Source organism: Panthera leo, chromosome A1 (genome assembly GCF_018350215.1).
Source record: "Panthera leo isolate Ple1 chromosome A1, P.leo_Ple1_pat1.1, whole genome shotgun sequence".
NCBI classification, from domain to species: domain Eukaryota; kingdom Metazoa; phylum Chordata; class Mammalia; order Carnivora; family Felidae; genus Panthera; species Panthera leo.
Window position 1 is genome coordinate 156,283,563 of NC_056679.1, and position 20,064 is coordinate 156,303,626.

The 20,064-nt window shown below is 36.2% G+C and overlaps 1 protein-coding gene across 9 annotated transcripts in view; it reads right to left on the bottom strand.

The window, feature by feature from the left end:
- The window catches only part of KIAA0825 (KIAA0825 ortholog), a 293,878-nt gene that overhangs the window by 230,815 nt on the left and 42,999 nt on the right, over nt 1-20,064 (bottom strand). For 8 of the 9 annotated variants that reach the window (XM_042943406.1, XM_042943366.1, XM_042943346.1 and 5 more), the window contains one exon: nt 11,785-11,916. In XM_042943406.1, the coding sequence (XP_042799340.1) occupies nt 11,785-11,916 (132 nt within the window). Of the gene's footprint in view, nt 1-11,784; nt 11,917-18,908; nt 19,075-20,064 lie in introns of all 9 variants that reach the window. The other variant, XM_042943391.1, reaches the window with a different exon arrangement.

The window sequence follows — 20,064 nt, forward strand, 5'->3', positions numbered from 1 at the left end:
GATTTGTATTTCCCTGATGAGAAGCGACGTGGAGCATCTTTTCATGTGCCTGTTGGCCATCTGGATGTCTTCTTTAGAGAAGTGTCTATTCATGTTTTCTGCCCATTTCTTCACTGGATTATTTGTTTTTCAGGTGTGGAGTTTGGTGACCTGTTTATAGATTTTGGATACTAGCCCTTTGTCCGATATATCATTTGCAAATATCTTTTCCCATTCCGTTGGTTGCCTTTTAGTTTTGTTGATTGTTTCCTTTGCTGTGTCACAAAACTTTCAATGTCAGAACTTCTGATTTTGTTTTTAGTTGGCTAAACATCTTGTCATTCTGCCATTCACCACTGTCTAAACATCTTGCTTTAAAAAAGCAAAACAATAGTTGGAAGTGTAGAGATTTATTGCCCGATTAGTATACAAAGGTATTATTTTCAAAATTTAAGGTGAAAGCTTCATATGTAATTTTTATTGAGGTCAAAATTAATTCAAAATTACCTAAAATGTAAAATTATTTTCTTCTTATTTATTTATTTAAAAAAATTTTTTTAACATTTAGTTATTTTTGAGACAGGGAGAGACAGAACATGAACAGGGGAGGGTCCGAGAGAGGGAGACACAGAATCTGAAGCAGGCTCCAGGCTCTGAGCTGTCAGCACAGAACCTGACGCAGGGCTAGAACTCATGGACTGCGAGATCATGACCTGAGCTGAAGTCGGCCGCTTAACCGACTGAGCCACCCAGGCGCCCCTAAAATTATTTTCATATATGTGTAGTAGTAATATTGCTGATGCGGATCATAATCTTGGATGGGAGGAGGTCTATATAACTTCAGAGGTAGATGATGAAAGACCCTAGTCTAGGATTTTTGAAATAACAAGGTACTTGTCTTTATTCGGGTTTAAGTGTTTTCTGATTAACTGTAAGATGCTTCAAATTTTCTTTAGAAGAAAGGTCAGTCATAAAAAAAAACTACCAAGATAATTCAACAAATAGAAATCCAATTAACACTTTTATTGTTAGATCCTAGACATTAGCCCAAAAATGTAAACAGTCTAAAAACAGATGTAGAATCTCTTCCCTAAATAGTTTAAATTCCCAAATTTACACCATTAGTTGGCTTAGCAAGGACTTTTTTTTTGAGAGCAAGAGAACATGAGAGAGAGAGAGAGAGAGAGCGAGCATAGGCACACAAGTGGGGGAGGGGCAGAGGAAGAAGGAGATAGAATCTCAAGCAGGCTCCATGCCCAGTGGGGCTCAATCCCATGACCCTGGGATCATTAGCAAGAACTTTTTTTTTTTTTTATTAGAAGAACTTTTAAAAGCACTTTTTTAGCCTTATCCACTGAAACCATCTTAAATGTCTATCAACAAGAAAATTATTAAATTATTAAATAGTTAATTCACCGAGTGGGAGAGAGCCATGAAAATAAAAGTAGAAATGTAGCTATCAACATGGATGAATCTTACAAATACACTGTTGAGAGGAAAAGGTACAAATAAATACACACAGTACGATACTATCCACACAACAGTTTGAAAATCTGCCATGCATCAGTACACCTTATTATAAGGAATTATAAGCATAGGTAGTCGAAGTAGAAGGAAATGTGCTGGAGTGATCACCATCACCAAATCCAGGATGGAGATGAGAAAGTGGATGATATTGGAGAAAGGCATATAGTGAGCCTTTGCAGTCCTGGTATTGTTTTATTCCTTAAACTGGATGATGAGTGTATGAATGTTTATCATTAATACCCTTTATGCCTTTTCATATGTCTCAACATTTCTTAATAAATTTGAACCCAATGTACTTAATTATAATGACTCTGAATTATCCAAGTTAATGACGTGTATGAGTGCATACATTACTGACAGGCTGTGTGTAAATCAGATTTACAAACCATTTTTAAAATGCAATATGCAATATTCTTTTTTAGAAGATATCTGTGGTGGTTTTCTCATTCAACATTCACCCCTGGGTACCCTGAGTGTAAAAATTACTTATTGAATGAAGACATGTTCCATCAACATTAAGTGAATGCTGAATATGTGGCAGGCACTGTGATATATACTTGGGATCCAAATGTGAGTAAGACAGGGTCCCATCTCTAAAGGAATTCTGTCTAATGAGAGAGACAGACCTGTAAATAAATAACTTCATTACAGTAAGACTTGATAAGAGGTGTGTACAGTGCTAAGGGACTACACAGGAGGCAGCTGCTAAATGTGCCTTGAAAGGTATAGAAAACTTATAGAAAAGGAAATTATATGCAAGGATATTGATGCTTTAAGAAAATTAATGGGGGGCGCCTGGGTGGCTCAGTCGCTTAAGTGACTGCCTTCAGCTCAGGTCATGATCTTGTGGTTCATGAGTTCGAGCCCCACGTCAGGCTGTGCTGACAGCTCAGAGCCTGGAGCCTGCTTCCAATTCTGTGTCTCCCTCTGTCTCTGCCTCTCCCCTGCTTGCACTCTATCTTTCTCTCTCTCAAAATTAAATAAACATTAAAAAAAAAATTTAAAAAGAAAAAAGAAAACTAATGGGATCACTGTTCTTAGAATTCCCTGACATCTGACCCCTGAGAATTTAGTGATCATCTAACATTATTGCCATGTCACTTAAAAACAATGTTTATTTGGATAATGAAAAATAGTTTATTTTTATGGTCACAACTATATTTATGTATGCATGTAGGTGTGTATCTTACTTCCAAAAAAGGACTGAGATGTCTTACAGTTAGACAGCATTGAATAACAAAAGTGTAAGAGCCTATTAACATCAGGCTGGTATAGGTGAGGATAGGGAGAGGAACTGAGGAAAAGAGAAGAGAATATTTATGACATAAAATCTAGAAACTTTATTGTAAAAGTTCTTTCAAGATTTAAAACACAGAGTCTTTATTATTCAACCACATAATAATTCAAAGGAAAAAAAAAAGTATGTTCCATTGGGGAAAATTATGACAATGTTTTTGATGTAAAGGTTGTAGAAAACATTTTGGTATGCTTTCATGGAAAGCTAGAATTTCTATTTTTATTTTTAAAATCAGAGTAGAGGTGTCATGGTAGAGATTAAGATTTTTACAGTAAGAGAAATCTAAACATTAAAAAAATTCATTTCATATTTTTAATGCTCTTGTTTATACTGTTTACCCACAACATAAATTCAGTCTAAAGAAAAACCTTTTTCAATCTATCACATGTTTAAAAGCACAAATAGTTATGAGATAAACAGTTTTCCAGTTTTTAGCTAAGTCCAATTTATCTAACTAGATTAGTAAAATTCCTAGGAATTAATAAGTAATTAATAGGGAAGAGGGCTGATATATAAAAATTAGTAATTAAACTATAAGCCAGCCATAAAATAAAAGCTTATTTTCCTGAAACAAACGTATTTTGGGATAGTACTTTCTAAAAGGTTGAGAAAAGGATTCATAAAACTATTTTAATGGCTAAAAAGTATAGTAAGAAATTAAACATCTATGCCAAACTGTCTTTTATTTCAAAGAGATTTTGGTCATTTCAAAATGTCTTAAGTATAGTTGCAAGGAAAAAACATCCTCAACACCAAATCCTGTTAACACTATCTGTTTAAATCTTTTCTTAAATGTATCCTCCCCTTTCAATTCTTACTGTGAAAGACTGGGTTCAGTTTCTTTTTATGTCTCATCTGAAATATACAAATAACCTCCCAAGATTCATGTTGTTATGTTCAGTTATTCTATGAGGAATGTAGGAAGAAAGAAACTTTTGGGGTGCCTGGGTGGCTCAGTCAGATGAGCATCTGACTCTTAGTTTTGGCTCAGGTCATGATCTCGCAGTTTGTCGGTTCGAGCCCTGCATTGGGTTCTGTGCTGACAGAGCCTGCTTGGGATTCTCTCTCCCTCTCTCTCTGCCCCTGCCCCTTCTCTCTCTCTCTCTCTCTCTCTCAAAATGAATAAACTGTAAAAAACAAAGAAAGAAACTTTTGAGTTAGGACTCTGTTATTTATTGCTTTATATCACTAATCCTCACAACAGCAATTTAGAGAGGCTCTTGCATGGTTCAGACAGCTTCAAGAAAGTTCACACCTAGTATAGGGGTTATGCCAATCTAAAAGTCTACAGCGCTTTCAAAAAATTTCAAATGTGAAATACTCCCCCAGCTTCTAATCAATGGCAGAGTCATCCTGGGAGTACAAGAGTAAGCTGGAACTGATCGGAGTCAGCCTGGCATTAGATCCCAAAGCACATCTTTTTTTTCCTCTCTCTTAAATTTACATCTAACTTGGGGGGTGCCTGGGTGGCTCAGTTGGTTAAGCGTTGGACTCTTGATATCAGCTCAGGTCATGATCTCAAGGTTGTGAGGCTAGTCTACATCTTTATTTCCATTTCCTGGATAAATTCAATCATTGTGCTGGACAACAGGTTTGACTGGAAGTTACAAGTGAGGGTTTAACAACATCCATGTAGGAAGGCACATACAGCATGCATTGTTCTATACTGCCTCTGGGAAAGAAGACAGTTTTAGCATTGCTGGAGAACAATGTTTCAACAGCTAAGTGTACAACTTCTAAGAAATCATCTTGTAGATAAACTCTCATAATGAAGGAAGAATGCACATATGCATGCATGTGTGAAGTAAAGGCAGAGAGACGGCAAAGAATATAACATTCATCAAGAAGGAATTGGCGGGCGCCTGGGTGGCTCGGTCGGTTAAGCATCCGACTTCGGCTCAGGTCATGATCTCGCGGTCCGTGGGTTCGAGCCCCGCGTCGGGCTCTGTGCTGACAGCTCAGAGCCTGGAGCCTGTTTCAGATTCTGTGTCTCCCTCTCTCTGTGACCCTCCCCCGTTCATGCTCTGTCTCTCTCTGTCTCAAAAATAAATAAACGTTAAAAAAAAAAATTAAAAAAAAAAAAAAAAAAAGGAATTGGCTTGGGGTGCCTGGGTGGCTCAGTCGGTTAAACATCTGACTCGACTTTGGCTCAGGTCCTGATCTCACGGTGTGAATTCGAACACCATATTGGGGTCTGCACTGACAGGGCAGGGATACTCTCTCACCTCTCTCTACCTCTCTCTCAAAACAAAAACAAAAACAAAAAAACTTAAGAAAAAAGAGGGAAATGGCTTAATAAATTGTTGCACACCTAAATGAGTGAAATCTAAAAGATGAGGTAAAATTATATGGAGAGATTTAAAAAATGTATTAGGTAAAAAAAAAAACCTAACTATAGTACATCATATAGTTCCCATTTGTATAAAAAGGTAAAGTATGTTTGGGTGCATGCATACATATGCAGAGACTACTTCTGGATAGTTTTACAATAATTTAACCATATAGGTTACTTCTGAAGAATAAGACTACGAGGGTCAGAGCCTACCCTTCTGTACTGAACTTTTCCTCATATATGCCTTTCTCTGCTGTCTGAAATCTTCCATGAGTCATACTCATGTATGTATTTTCAAATACATAATAGAAAAGAAAACTAGCATTTGATGACAGCATCTTCTATCACATACTACTCATCTAGCCTCACACTAGTTAAAGATAAAGCAAACACAATAGATGCCTAATTGACTGTCTTCTAGACTACTTTGTGCCAGGACTATTTAAGGCAGTGTTGAGCAGCTGAAGTCTTTAATGTTTATTTATTTATTTTGAGAGAAAAAGAGAGCGCGAGCAAGGGAGGGGCAGAGAGAGAGAGGGAGAGAAAGAATTCCAAGCAGGCTCTTCAATGTCAGCATGGAGCCTGACACGGGGCCAAACTCACAAACTGTGGTATCATGACCTGAGCCAAAACCAAGAGTTGGATGCTTAACTGACTGAGCCACCCAGATGCCCTGAGCACTTGAAGTCTTTAAAGTAGAGATGAAGGAAGTAATAATCCCAGTTTCCAAATCCCCCGATCCACCCCTCAGCTCCCTTACCATCCCAAAGAAAAATATTTAGTCCAGACATTCTAAAATTAGGACTGTAATTAACAAAGGCTGTGTTGTGTTAGTGGGACTCTTTTGATTTTTTTAAAAATATATATTTTTAGGGTTTATTTATTTTGAGAGAGAGAGTGTGTGTGTGAGAGTGAGCAGGGGAGGGGCAGAGAGAGAGGGAGAGACAGAATCCCAAGAAGGCTCCACTGTCAGCACAGCACCTGATGCAGGGCTCAAACTTGGAAACTCACGAATGACAAGATCATGACCTGAGCTGAAATCAAGAGTTGGATGCTTAACTGACTGAGCCACACAGGTGCCCCTCTTTTTATTTTTTTAAAAGTTTCTTTGTTTATGTAAGTAAGTAAGTAACCTCTACACCCAACATGGGGCTCGAACTCAAGACCCCAAGATCAAGTCACATGCTGCTCTGACTGAGCCTGCCAGGTGCCCCTGATAGTGACTCTTTTTAGACAAAGTGTTGACTCTGCTGAATCCCTGACTAGGCGTGTTCCAGGGAAAACTGGCAGGGTTGGGTTAGATCTCAGGGCATGGATCTAACAGGAAAGATGAGCCAGCCACAGCAGTCACATCTCATTACCGTGGCTCAGTTCTCTTTTAGTATCTCTGTCCTATTCTTTCCCTCAGAGGTGAGCCAGGTCTTCACCAGGCACCCCTGATTCTTAGCTCAAGAGGACTTACTTCCTAGTGGCCAATTAACTACCTTTCTCCCTGAGAAACAGGGGCCTAACTATTGTTGGCTCAATCTTATTGTTGGATGGATATTTAGTATACTATTGTTCTATTTTTGTTATCATAACAACATACGAACAAGCAGACACTTGCTTCCTGCTATTTCCCATGGAAAGATAATGACAATAATAATCCTTAAAAATATCTTAAATTTGGGGCACCTGGGTGGCTCAGTCCGTTAAGTGTCCAACTTCTGCTCAGATCATGATCTTGTGGTTCATGGATTCGAGCCCTGCATTGGGCTCTGTGCTGACAGCTCAGAGCCTGGAGCCTGCTTCAGATTCTGTGTCTCCCTCTCTCTCTCTGCCCTTCTACTGCTCACACTCTGTCTCTCTCTCTCTCTCTCTCAAAAATAACATTAAAAAAATAAAAAGAAATCATCAAATAAAAATCCGTTATTGCCTTATACATTCTGGACCAAGAGCAGGTGAAGCTAACACACATAAAAATAAAAGTTACACTTTTTAAAAATGTCAAACACTTAAAACCCATGTGTTTCTTGAAAGGATCACTTAATAATCATCTGATGAGGTACTTTACCTTACCTAAAGCAGAGGTCTAAGGGCAGTATTGCAGGCACACAACACAGGACTATGCAGAAAAGAGTTAGGAACACCATAGACATTCAAATAAGGAGCTAACAGAGAAAAAAACGAGGGAAGAAAGCAGGTTCGCAAGCCACCATGAAACATGGCTCATCTTTCCTGTCTTCTCGCCTATCTCCACTTCTACCTGCACGCATCACTAGACTTTAGGTTGAGAGCTTCAGTAGGAGGACCAGATAAGTTTAAAAAGCAGCAAATGTAAATGGAGTCATGGAAAGTTTAGGTTACAGAGCTGAGGCCCAGGATGCTGTTTGCCTGGAGGCATTATTCATTCTGAGAAGGACAAGAGCCCTGATGGGGGAAACGGAAAATGCCTATTTAAGTCTCACTCTAGGTTCAAGGATAGATGGGGAAAGCTTTCGGGTTTCTTTCCATGTAGCCTAGTCTTGTGGAGTAATTTAGGAGAAGAGGTACAGATTCTGTCAGACGGATACATGAGAATAGAGAAACACATGAGAGAAGTACAAACACTAAACTTAAAAAAGGAGTATGTATATATTAGTATCCCATTTTTATTCCTAAGTAAGTGCCAAAATACTGCCACAAATAGTAATAGTACAGTGTATGAAATGACTAATTTTCACTTTATCTGATTTGCTATGGCCATAAAATATATTAACGTGAATATGTGTGTCCACTGGCAGATTTGTGGTTCTACCATGACAAGCCCAATGTTGACAGCTTATTTGAAGATTTCTTTTGGTTATTTCTTTCAGAACTTTAGGCCATCATGTGGAAAACTTCCCCCCAAGACTTCATATATAAATATAAAAAAATTAAGCATTATGTGGAAAATAAATGTAATGTATGGAATATGTATCCTCTGTAAATAAGCATGACTAAATTTACAGAAACCATGTATCTAATGTCCTGTCACAATTTAAAGTTAATGCTCTGCACCCCGCAGGCCTCTCCTGGATTAAGGCAAATATTATCTATGATAACACTTCTTGTTGTTTTTGTAGGTAAAACTTAGGTCTTGAAGGACACACAAAGACCTTCTATATTTAGAAAACAGAAAGGTAAAATAAACTTTTAATGATAAAATTGTATCTATCCAACTGAAAGTTCAGAGCAAAAAAAATATTCTTATTGTGATTCCAATAAAACTTCTACTCTTCAGTATCTTTTTCAACTATTAAGATCCATTTAGCTCAAAAAATATTTCAGCGACGTGCAGTTTTCAGTTACTGAACTAATGTGGGTACAACATTCATAGTATTCCTCTTTGGCAAGTTACTTACCTTCTTGTTACCAATTTTGATATGTGTTAAAAGTAAATAATTTGCGATCACTGATTTCCACGGTCAGACTTAAGAGTCACCTAGCTCTGACTTGAATGGAAATGATGATGTAGAAGAGAAAATGGTCTGAGAGAATGACAGCCTCTCTTGAAGGGCAGGTGAAGGTTCACTGACCCCTGGGCACTCTACTCCATTCTGGTGAATCACTGCTTTGGGGAAACAAAAGACCCTGTGGCTCGTAAAACCTGATGATATTAAGAAGAGGGAAGGATTTTATACTTAGAATTCAGGGTCACTGCTAGAAACACAACTTTAAAAATTCAAGGGTAAGGAAAAATACCATATTTAAAAATGAATTACTAGTGTTTTTTCCTTTAAAAAGTATCTGGTAAACCCATATCATACAGATGTTCATTACTTATTCAATGTACACCATTGAGAGATAAATAGAACTGTTAGAATACAAAAATGCCAAGGGTAATTCAACTACTGCAGTGTAAGTGTGGCATAACTGATTCGTCATGACATACAATTTTCTAAAAGCTATTCTGTTAGAAGGCAATAAATGAGTGCATAAATGATTTACATTCTTCTGAGCCATGGTTATTATTCAGTATTTTATTCTAAAAAATATATACACCCTATACTATTATGTTTATTCTCTAGAGTATAATAAAAACATAATTGAATTTGATGAAAAATAGACTTTATTCTAAATGTAGCATACAGCACATATAGCTACTCCCTTATTTTATCCCTTGTGAAGATCAATGGTCACTTGAGGTGGTTCTGTTCTAGGTTTGTTTTAATATATGGGCAATAAAATATTTTTAATTTAAAAATTATATCCTTATATTCCATGTCATATTTCCTTTTTAATAACATGAGTTTTGACCTAAATAACAACTTATGAATGCAAAATACAATATTTTAATCACTGTTTTACTTCTGAGCATGATTTCTTATTGACCAGGTAGGGCAGGAAATTAACTACAGATGGTATAGCAAATAAAAACGAAGCATTCTATAACAAAAGCATCAGAGTTCAGTGATTTGTTTTATTTTGAAAAAGCCTAAATGCTATTATGAAAAAAGGTTACCTTTTAAAAATTATTTAAAATTTGTTTTAATATAACCATCTCTGGCATTTAGATAAATTACTTACAAGTATATTTAAGCTAATACTATTTTCATTTATAAGTTTCTTTGGGTTAAAAACTGTGCCATAAAATATCCAAATATATAATATATAAATTACATAATATGTAATTATACTAAAGTTTAACACAGTTATTTTATATTTATATACAAATTATAATACACACTCTAGAGTATGGTTAAATCATACATATATGCTATCTTTAAAAAAACTATACATAAACACATACACATATGTATGTGTGTATGCATATATATATATATATATATATATATATATACACTCACATATAGATGTATGTATATACGTATATATGTATATATATTGTAAGGGCAATGCAAATCAAAAATAAAAGGCTTAATTCTCTCTGTTGAAAATAAGGGAATGGATTTCCCTCTCTTCCTTTTACTTATTTATCTTTGAAATTTATAATTTTAAGTATTTTTTCATCTCTTTGAAATATATCCCTTAGAAGACTAGATTAGATCTTTTGTCAGCTGTCTCAACCAGGACTATCTCAAGAACCTGGAAGCCATCTTTTCCAAATGCAAACACCAAGCGCAATGGCTCCTGGCTCCAGTTCCTGATGAAGGGCAAGGACTAATTTCAGTGGTTGCTTTGTTCCAATCTGCAAAATCACTGTCCTAAAGATAGGAGAAGTGTGTTTGTCCTCAGGATAAAGACAATTAGCTAACGAAGGTATCCTCTAACACAGGTAAAATTAGGATGAACTATGCGTGAAAAAATATGCTGCCATGCCAAATCCTCTACGTGAGGACTAGCTACTGTTTATCTTGAAAACATGTTTGTTATAGATTGTATCTACCAGGTTATATGAAGAGGTGCGATGCCCAGCTCTGACTTGCCAATCTCTTAGCAGACAGCCTGTGATATGCAACGCATTCTGGTTTAACGCCTGTTGAATAACAGAAGTGTTTTTATTCTCTTCTGCCTTTGTAGAGGGAATGTCTGGGATGGGAGATTTTGGTTTTAATTATAATTCCCCTAAAATATGCTTTCTTCTGAATTTAAGTTATTTATGCCCTTTGTTATGACAAAAAATAGACTGCATTCTTATATAAAACATGAAAAAAAATCATAGATAGGAACATTTCACTTGCTTGGTTCGGTTTCTTGGACAATTCAATATTAACTATACCTTAAATTTTAAAAAAGGAAATACTATGTCTCATTCTATATTAGAAATTTGTACTGTGGTTTGCATATTTATAATCTACATGAGGCGAATTATTAGAACCTTTGACCAAAAGGATCCAAATAGGTGAACTGATTCTAGGACCCAAAACACATATAAAGACAAAGTCTCTTCCATCTAATGACAAACTGCTTAACTGTCCCATTACTCCTAATGTTTGGTAGCACTAACTTTTGGAGTAGGTGATAAAGATTAATCTTGCAGAGCAACTCTCTATGGAGTCTCTGGACTTCCACGTGGGAAGGTGACTTATAATGACAAATGTTACATAAAAATAATGCATTTTTTTTTGGTCTCTTTCAACAACTCAAGCAATGCATGGCCTTATACTACCATTTTAATACTGTAATTTGAAATTTTTAATTTCTGTGCTTATCTATCAAGTGAAGCTGCTTAACTCTAAACATATTAATGAAAATCCAGGTCATCAATATTGGCAAACTCTAAGAAAACATTAGTAGAAATTCAATAAACTTTAATTTACCTATTTGAAGGCAGTGCCTAAATTTTTGAGTCACATTTGCTTAAAAAAGTTTTTTTTTAATTTATTTTTGAGAGAGTGTTGCACGTGTCGGGAAAGGCAGAGACAGGGAAACAGAGGTTAGTAGGCGGGCTCCTCAGTGATAGCAGAGAGCCTGATGTGGGACTCGAACCTCATGAACCACGAGATCATGACCTGAGCCAAAGACGGACGGACGCTTAAAGGACTGAGCCACCCAGGAACCCCTTGAGTCTTAAAGTACTAATAATGTTAAATTCTAGGGAAGATGGTTTAATCAATTTTTTTCAGGAAAATTAATAATATGAAAACCTAAAATGATCTAAGAGTAGAAAACACTAAAACTAGACCAGGTAAAGTTTGTGTAAATGAAACATGAAACCAACTAGTTTTAAATAATTAACAATATTTACCTTGTAGCATTTTGTTCTATCTTTTCATCAATGTCACTGAAGATCTGCTTAAACTCCAAGTCTCCAGGAAGTGAATTTAACAAACAATGTAGGTCAAAAGAAGTATGGGAATATTTATCTCCCCAATCCATTCTGTGGAATAAGAATAAAAAGCATGTCACATCCTCACAAATAAAGAAAAAAAAAACACCTCAAGTTGTGATCCTAAACCAAAAATAATAATTCTCATTTATAGGTAAAATGAAATACAGCAGTAGGAAAACTAGGGTATTGTTAAACTAGGTATAGAGTGTTTTGTTATTTAATTTGCATGAGGTGTGACCTGATTTTCACACTTCTCTATGGTTTGAAAGCTGAACAAAACCGCACCCCTCAGAGAGTAGTACTCAAGCATCCTGCTGCTTCTCACTGTAACCAAGAGCTGCAAAGGCGATCCCAAACCACATAGACCACTGTGAACAAGGGTGGCGGCAACAAGAATTCACCACCTTCCCTCCACCTTTGTCAACACACTGACCTGGAAATTGTAACTTCCAAATTTAAAAGTGTCATCCCATATCCCTTATTTATATGTGAAGAAGGCAGAATTTTCCTTGAATTCCTCTATCACCTCTGTCAACCTAAGTACTTATAACTGACTAAAACTTACATATTCTACTCTTCCTAGAGAGACATGCATTTTCCCACTATCGAATCATTCATTCAGTCAGTGCATATATATTCTTGAATGTTTGATATGTAAAAGGCACGAACAGACTAAAAATGATGGAGATGGGGTAGAATGTGATCTATTTTATTTAGGGATATGTTATTTTTGGATATAAAGTAGTGCTTATAAAGTACATAATGACTAACGGTATAAATGAAATGAGAAATTTAAATTATAAGAAATATACACGGAATAAATAATAACAAGAAAAAGGATTGGGGAATGTGGTTTTATTTCAGATAAACCCAAAATACTTGACAAATTGTCTAAAAAGTTTTGCAGAGGCTACAACACTAGTGGACTTCCTCATCGTTAGTTATTTAATTGCAACAAATTCAGCTAATTCATTATCCAAAACAAAATAGCTGAATTTCACACAGGCATCATCTGGAACTTCAATGAGGTAGTCTTGGGATAAAGCTTTTATTTTTTGCACAGATTTTATTTTAAAAGGGAAACATCCAACTAAAACATTTTAATATAAAAGTCGGTGGCATCACAAGGTTTGTCATTTGTAAACTCAATTAGCCCCAATACAGAATAATCACAGAAATGTCATTCTAAAATACATAAATTCTCATGTATTTAGATCCTCTTTTTAAAATATTTTGCAGTAAAAGGTATAGAATACCATATATTCATCAGAAATTATATATCTTTAGGGTACCAAAACCTCAGTTTTTCCATATAAGCAGAGTCTGAGATCTTCTTACCTCCCTAGTCATTTCTAAATCCAATGGCCAATATTACTAATAATGAATTCAGCTTCTGTATTTGCATGTTTTTGGATCATTTTGGGTAGTTCAACTCTTCAGATGATGACTCATTTAAAAAATGTTGCAAGAAAATAAAATTTTGCTTTTGCAGTGAAAAAATTTGATCGGCTGAGGGTCTGTAGAAAGCTCAAACTTAGTAAATACTTTGGAACTAGCTTCTCTAACAAAACCAGTTATATATCATTACTCTGCTAAGACTTGTCTTATCAATACTAGAAAGTCTCATAAGCTCAGATTCTACATATTTAAAACATAAGAAAACAGGCATAGAGATCAGTTTAAATATAATAGCAAAATAGCAATATGACTTGTTATATACCTACTGTGTACAAACATATACGTCATCTTCCTTAATTCTCATAATTCTACAAAATAGTTATTACCCTCATTTATAAGGGAAGGAACCTGGGCCCAGAGACATTAACTAACATGCCCGTGTAGCAGCTACTTACTGTTAGAAGTAGAACTTGAACTGGATCTATTTGGTTCTAAATTTTAAGGCTGCCTCATGTCTTGAGAAATGAATCACTTACTGCATACAGAGTAGTTTTGCAGAAATATTTTTTTTTAACATTTTTATTTATTTTTGAGACAGAGAGAGACAGAGCATGAACGGGGGAGTGTCAGAGAGAGAGGGAGGCACAGAATCTGAAACAAGCTCCAGGCTCTGAGCTGTCAGCACAGAGCCCGACTCGGGCTCGAACTCAAGGACCACGAGATCACGACCTGAGCTGAAGTCGGACGCTCAACCGACTGAGCCACTCCGTCGCCCCAGAAATATTTTTTTAAAGATTATATATTTTTGAGAGAGACTGTGTGCACACTCATGCATGAGCAGAAGGGAAGAGAGAGAGGGAGAGAGAGAATCCGGAGCAGGCTCGGCATTGTTAGCACACAGCCAGATGCGGACATCAGTCTCACAAACCCTGAGATCATGACCTGAGCTGGAACAAAGAGTGGGATGTTTAACCAGCTGAGCCGCCCAGGCGCCCCATAGTTTTGTGGAAATATTAACCAATATGCTAAAATGGTTATCCCTGGGGGCGCCTGGGTGGCTCAGTCGGTTAAGCGTTCGACTTCGCCTCGGGTGATGATCTCGCGGTTCGTGAGTTCGAGAGCCTGGAGCCTGTGTCAGATTCTGTGTCTCCCTCTCTCTCTGACCCTCCCCCTTTCATGCTCTGTCTCTCTCTATCTCAAAAATAAATAAACGTTAAAAAAAATTTTTTTTTAATAAAAAAATAAATAAAATAAAATGGTTATCCCTGGATATTTTGACTACTGTTGATATTTATTTTCTTTATACTTAGCATTTTCCTATATTTTTGCAGTGAGTACTTTTATACACGTTAAAAAGCAAAATTCAACCAAGTGAATGTGAAGATCTAATTGGCTTTGCTAAACTATTCATGAGTCAGGCAGCACTTTATCTAGCAAAAAGAGAGGCACTCCCGGGAGGTGTGAAAAATGAAGGGTTTTTATAGAGGAGGGTGGGGACATAAGAGTTATTAACAAAAGCAGTGTGTTGTTCCAGACAAGGCTGTTTTCTAGGGGAAAAAGTATGAGGTGTTATCATGCAGAATACCTCATCTTTCTCTAGAGGATAGAGAGGACTCAAGTGGCAGACTTATTGGCATTGATGGAAAGGAAAATTTCCTGAATAACTAGGTAAGGCCATATTTCTGGTGGAAGGTGAAAATGCAATTAGATTGGATATTAAGCTCCAGTTTGGGAACTTGGTCTGAGCTACACCTTTTTGGGCCTGTGGTTTTCCTTTTTGTTAAAACATATATAATGAAGACAAATACTTTAAAAAGAAATTATGCCTGCTCTCATGGGGCTTTTGATCTTACATTTTGTCTTCACCTGAAACCTCTTCGAACCTTAACACCTCTCTTGCCAATTTGAATTCATCATTATTCTCAAAATCAAATTCAAAACTTACATAATCCCTAAATATCTCTTGACTACCATTTCACTAAACTTTTTGTATTATTTTGTGGTATTTGTGCTTGCAAATGCTGTTAAAGGAAAATGTGCTGTTCTGTGCTATGTTGGTATTAAATGTATGTTATGTCTTTCATTGAAATGGAGTAAAACAATAATGGGCTGAAACATGTTGAGCATTCAGATGGGGTTGGTGACATCATTTTGAAGGATTCCCGATACAGAGTTGTGTGATTTTTCTCTAACCTCAGTAGATAAGTTAATCAATAAATACAAATAATACATTAAAGAAGTGCCACTTGGTAACAACAGGGTACCAGAATGATGATGGTTCAGAATTTTCATGTGACCACCATAGATCTATGATGCTTCTGTATTTAAGATATGGTTCCATGGTCATGAAAGACAAGAGAAGCAAGAATGACATTTATAGGTAAAGAGAGAGCAAGGATAAGAGAGAAAACTTGATTGGCAAAATAGAACAAATAGGATGAGAAAATGAACCTGAACAAATAGAGATGCACAGGACCAACAGAAGAAATAAATTAAAAAGGGAGAGTAGCCTGTGTAAGTGATGCTACAAAGTGTGAATTTAAAGTTTTCTCAATGGAATGGCAGTGATCCCTGCAGGAATGTGGTGACAAAAAAGGACTGAATGCGCATGAGCACAGACACCAGACCTCCCATGTCCTTTCAAGCACTCTGCGGGTCCACCGTGTGACACTGTGCCGGGGCCTCATGAGGGTATCATGAAAGGGAGATTGACAGTCTCTCCTCTAAAGGAGCAGAGACAGTAAAAACATAAGACAATAAACAAGGGAGCCAGTAGAAAGAGCACTCTATTCTCTAAGTAAGACATAACTAAGTAGGACCTCAACAACAAAAAAATGAATTATTTTTTTTTTTTAATTTTTTTAAACTTTTTTTTTTATTTATTTTTGAGACAGAGAGAGACAGAGCATGAACCGGGGAGGGGCAGAGAGAGAGGGAGACACAGAATCGGAAGCAGGCTCCAGGCTCTGAGCCATCAGCCCAGAGCCCGACACAGGGCTCGAACTTGCTGGCCGCGAGATCGTGACCTGGCTGAAGTCCGACGTTTAACCGACTGAGCCACCCAGGCGCCCCAAAAAAGTGAGTTATTAAGGGACTAATGTAACTTGACAAATACCTCAGTGGTATTTCAGAAACATAGACCAACCTTTAAAAAATTTAGGGGGAGGGGCGCCTGGGTGGCTCAGCTGGGTGAGCATCCAACTCTTGATTTTGGCTCAGGTCATGATCTCCCAGTTTGTGAGCTTGAGTCCCACATTGGGCTCTGTGCTGACAGTGCAGAACCTCCTTGGGATTCTCTCTCTCTCCCTTTCTCTCTCTCTGCCCTGAGCCCACTCACTTGTGCTCTCTCTCTCTCAAAATAAATTTTAAAAAATTTAAAAAATTATAGGTGGAAAAAGGAAGAAACTGTAAAGCTGTGTAGCTTAACCTAATCCAAGATCAATCAAAAATGGGAGCTGAAACTTTTTAAAGTATGCTTTCTTTTTGAAATTGTCATTCCACAGTACTATTTTTAAATATTCATTCTCCTGTAATGTTTCTGATCATTTTTGGCATAAGATTAAAAAACCAGTGCTTAATATTTCAAACAAGTATTAACAGCCAATCTAATATTAATTATTGCCTTTTAAAAATGAGTAATGTTTGAAGAATTATATCTGAGCCAAACATCTGTAGATCAAGTTTCAGCCATAGGCAAATTATAGCAGTTGAGCTATAAATTCCTAAGAACAGTGACTACAATAAAATATGTACATATTATAAGCACAGCCAGAAAACATTAAAATAAAGCAATAAAAAAAATCAAACCTCATGTGATCAAAAGAAAGTTCACGAAAGTAATTTCGGAATCTTGTCTTTTACCATATTTTAAAACAATACTTTCTAACCTAGGGTCTCTTTTTCATTATTTAAACACATATGATTAGAATCCTCATTTTATCCTTTTTTTTTTTTCTGTTTCTTCAAGAATAAAAATCCAGAGTGTCATTTTTTTTTTGTGTAACCAAACAAATGCATGTTTTCTCATGCATACACTTTTCTCAACTATACACTTTTAAAAAAGTGAAAAAAGAAAACCCAACCAGTGGGAAGAAATCTACACTGAAAATGAGTTAGTAAAACAGAAACTGTAGGACCATGTGATTTCTCCTCTGTGGAAAAGCCCAGTGAGGAAGGTCAGATGCCTGAGATTCTCAGCCCAAACTGTGGACTTAATGTGTCTGCCACCTCTACTTTACCTGAAGTCCTACTGTCTAGCCTAAAAAAAAACCACTTTTAATCAGCATGGTAAGGAAATGTTTTCATTAATTAAAAATTTATGCTCCACATTTAATTAAACAAATTTCAAAATGTTACACTATACTAAAACACATTTAACTCTAAACACCATTGAATCAAAGAATCAGTAGGTTTGAGTTCAGATCCTCATTCTGTTAATGACTTTGAGTAAGACACTTGATCTCTCAAGAGGGAGAGCTCACATTCCTCATTTATAAAATGAGATGGATGGATTTATTAGGCTCTGAGATTTCCTCTGGCTATAAATTTGTTGTATTCTTTAAGGAACGGAAGGAGTAGGACGTATTTCTAACTCCCCACCCCCCCCCCCCCACCTATTAACTCTTCCAACGGAGTACTTTATTCATTAATACCATCATTTTTCTTATATCATGCACTCAAAGCCATTTTAAATGATTTCCTTTGCCCTTTCCCAGGACTGTTACATGAAAGGCTTATGCAGAATCTGGGGCATCTGGGTGGCTCGGTTGGTTGAGCTGCTGGCTCTTGATTTCGGCTCAGGTCATGACCCCAGGGTCATGGGATTGAGCACCTCATCAGGCTCTGTGCTGAGCATGGAACCCACTTAAGATTCTCTCCCTCTTAATATGCTCTCCCTCTTCCCCACTTGTGCTCTCTTGCTCACTCTCTCTAAAAAAAAAAGAAAAAGAAAAGAAAAGAAAAAGCTTATGTGGAATCTCTAGTTGAGCAAGAAATAATATGAGAAAAGAGGAAATGTGAGGCAGCAAAATACTCTTTCATGGCAATAGGTAGATACCCAGTACTAATGTTTTACCCACCACCCCCTAGCTTCCTAAAATATACTAAGAAGCAGCGAGTGCATGTTTCTGGGCTTCTCTGACTTGGCACACTCTTCACTCAACAAAAGATGTGTGAGATCAACTGACCTTGGACATTATGGTCATCTTTTTTTTTTTTTTTTTTAAAGTAGGCTCCATGTGGGTCCTGAACTCAAGACCCCAAGATCAAGACCAGAGCTGAGATCAAGAGTCAGATGCCCAACCGACTGAGCCACCCAGGCGCCCCCAGGTCATCTTTCTTAAACTCTGATCAGCCTTTTATTCCAGTCTGGCTCATTTTTACTTCTCCATCCATATCTAGTCACAAAGTAGTTCTCTGGATCATTCACAAAGTCTTGCCAATATTACATAATCCAAAATTTAACTTTCAATAAATCTTGAAAATTTTATGTAGTTCAGTAAATTCATTCATTAAGACATGGATTAAAAGTATGATGGCTGAATAGTTATTTTTATGATAATTACAGCTAACTTTTATATAGCGTTATATGGGCCATGCATTGTTCTAAGTATTTTATATATATGAACTCATTTAATTCTTACCATGATTCTATGGGTCAGGTATTATTATAATCTCCATATTAAAGATATAGAAACTGAGGCACAGGGCGGTTTGTGAGTTGCCCAAGATCCTTTACATATGAAGTGGCAAAGCTGGGACTCAGAGTCCTTAATCACAATGCTATAAACTGCCTCTCTGTGAAGACTTCTACTTAAAAGAAAAAAAAAATTACTATTTTACATCTTATATGTATTGACTTATTTACTGCCATATGTATTTGACAGCTATCCCTAAAATCACTATAAATTTCCAAAAATAAATTTTTTAAGGCTAGATCTTCCCCTTATGATATTTCAAAGTCACTAGAAATTTATTTCTTTTCATCAATTACTGGAAGTTGAAATTTTAATGTTTTAGCCTCTCCAAAGATTGAGAGACAACTAGGATGGATCTCAATTTGTTGATAGTCATTTAAGATTCCTTATGCATTAAACTCTTACATTAGGAAATACAGAACTTTATATTCTATTCCATTTATTTTCTCAACTCTCATCTATGTATTAGGACTTCCACCACAGACTGCTATAGTTTCTATTAATAATTGTGGAAATTCTGATTATTATAATTAAATGCATGAGAATATTAATATACATCCAATAAATACACATAGTAACATGCTATGGCTATTAAAATCCCCCTTGATAAAATATAAAGTACTTCATTGTAACTCCTCTATTAGTAATTTAAATATGTGCATGTATGAAGCAGAAATTGACAGGATCAGTCAGAATACACTATTGTAGCTTGACAAGCAAACAGAATTAACTGTCATATGTTTTACTCACCAAATCTGACATCGCTTTCTTTATTTTTCAATGTATTTCTCTTTGTAGAAAATATTTTCATTTTAATAACTCTATAATCTTCAATATGCAATCCTAGCCATCTCTTGCTTTAACACAACAGTGAAACCCAGATAATGTGAAATTTTAATCTCCACATTCTTTTATAACTTAGCACTCATGCATTTCACAGGACTTAAGAATTATAAAATTTTATATTTTTAGATTAGACCTAAATACAATCACAAATCATAGGGTTAAGGATTAACTAATGAAATTTCAAGCACAGTAAAAGCTTTATTAATTTGGAAAGTAGTACATCTGCATTAGTAGAAAGTTTAAGTTATGGTATACT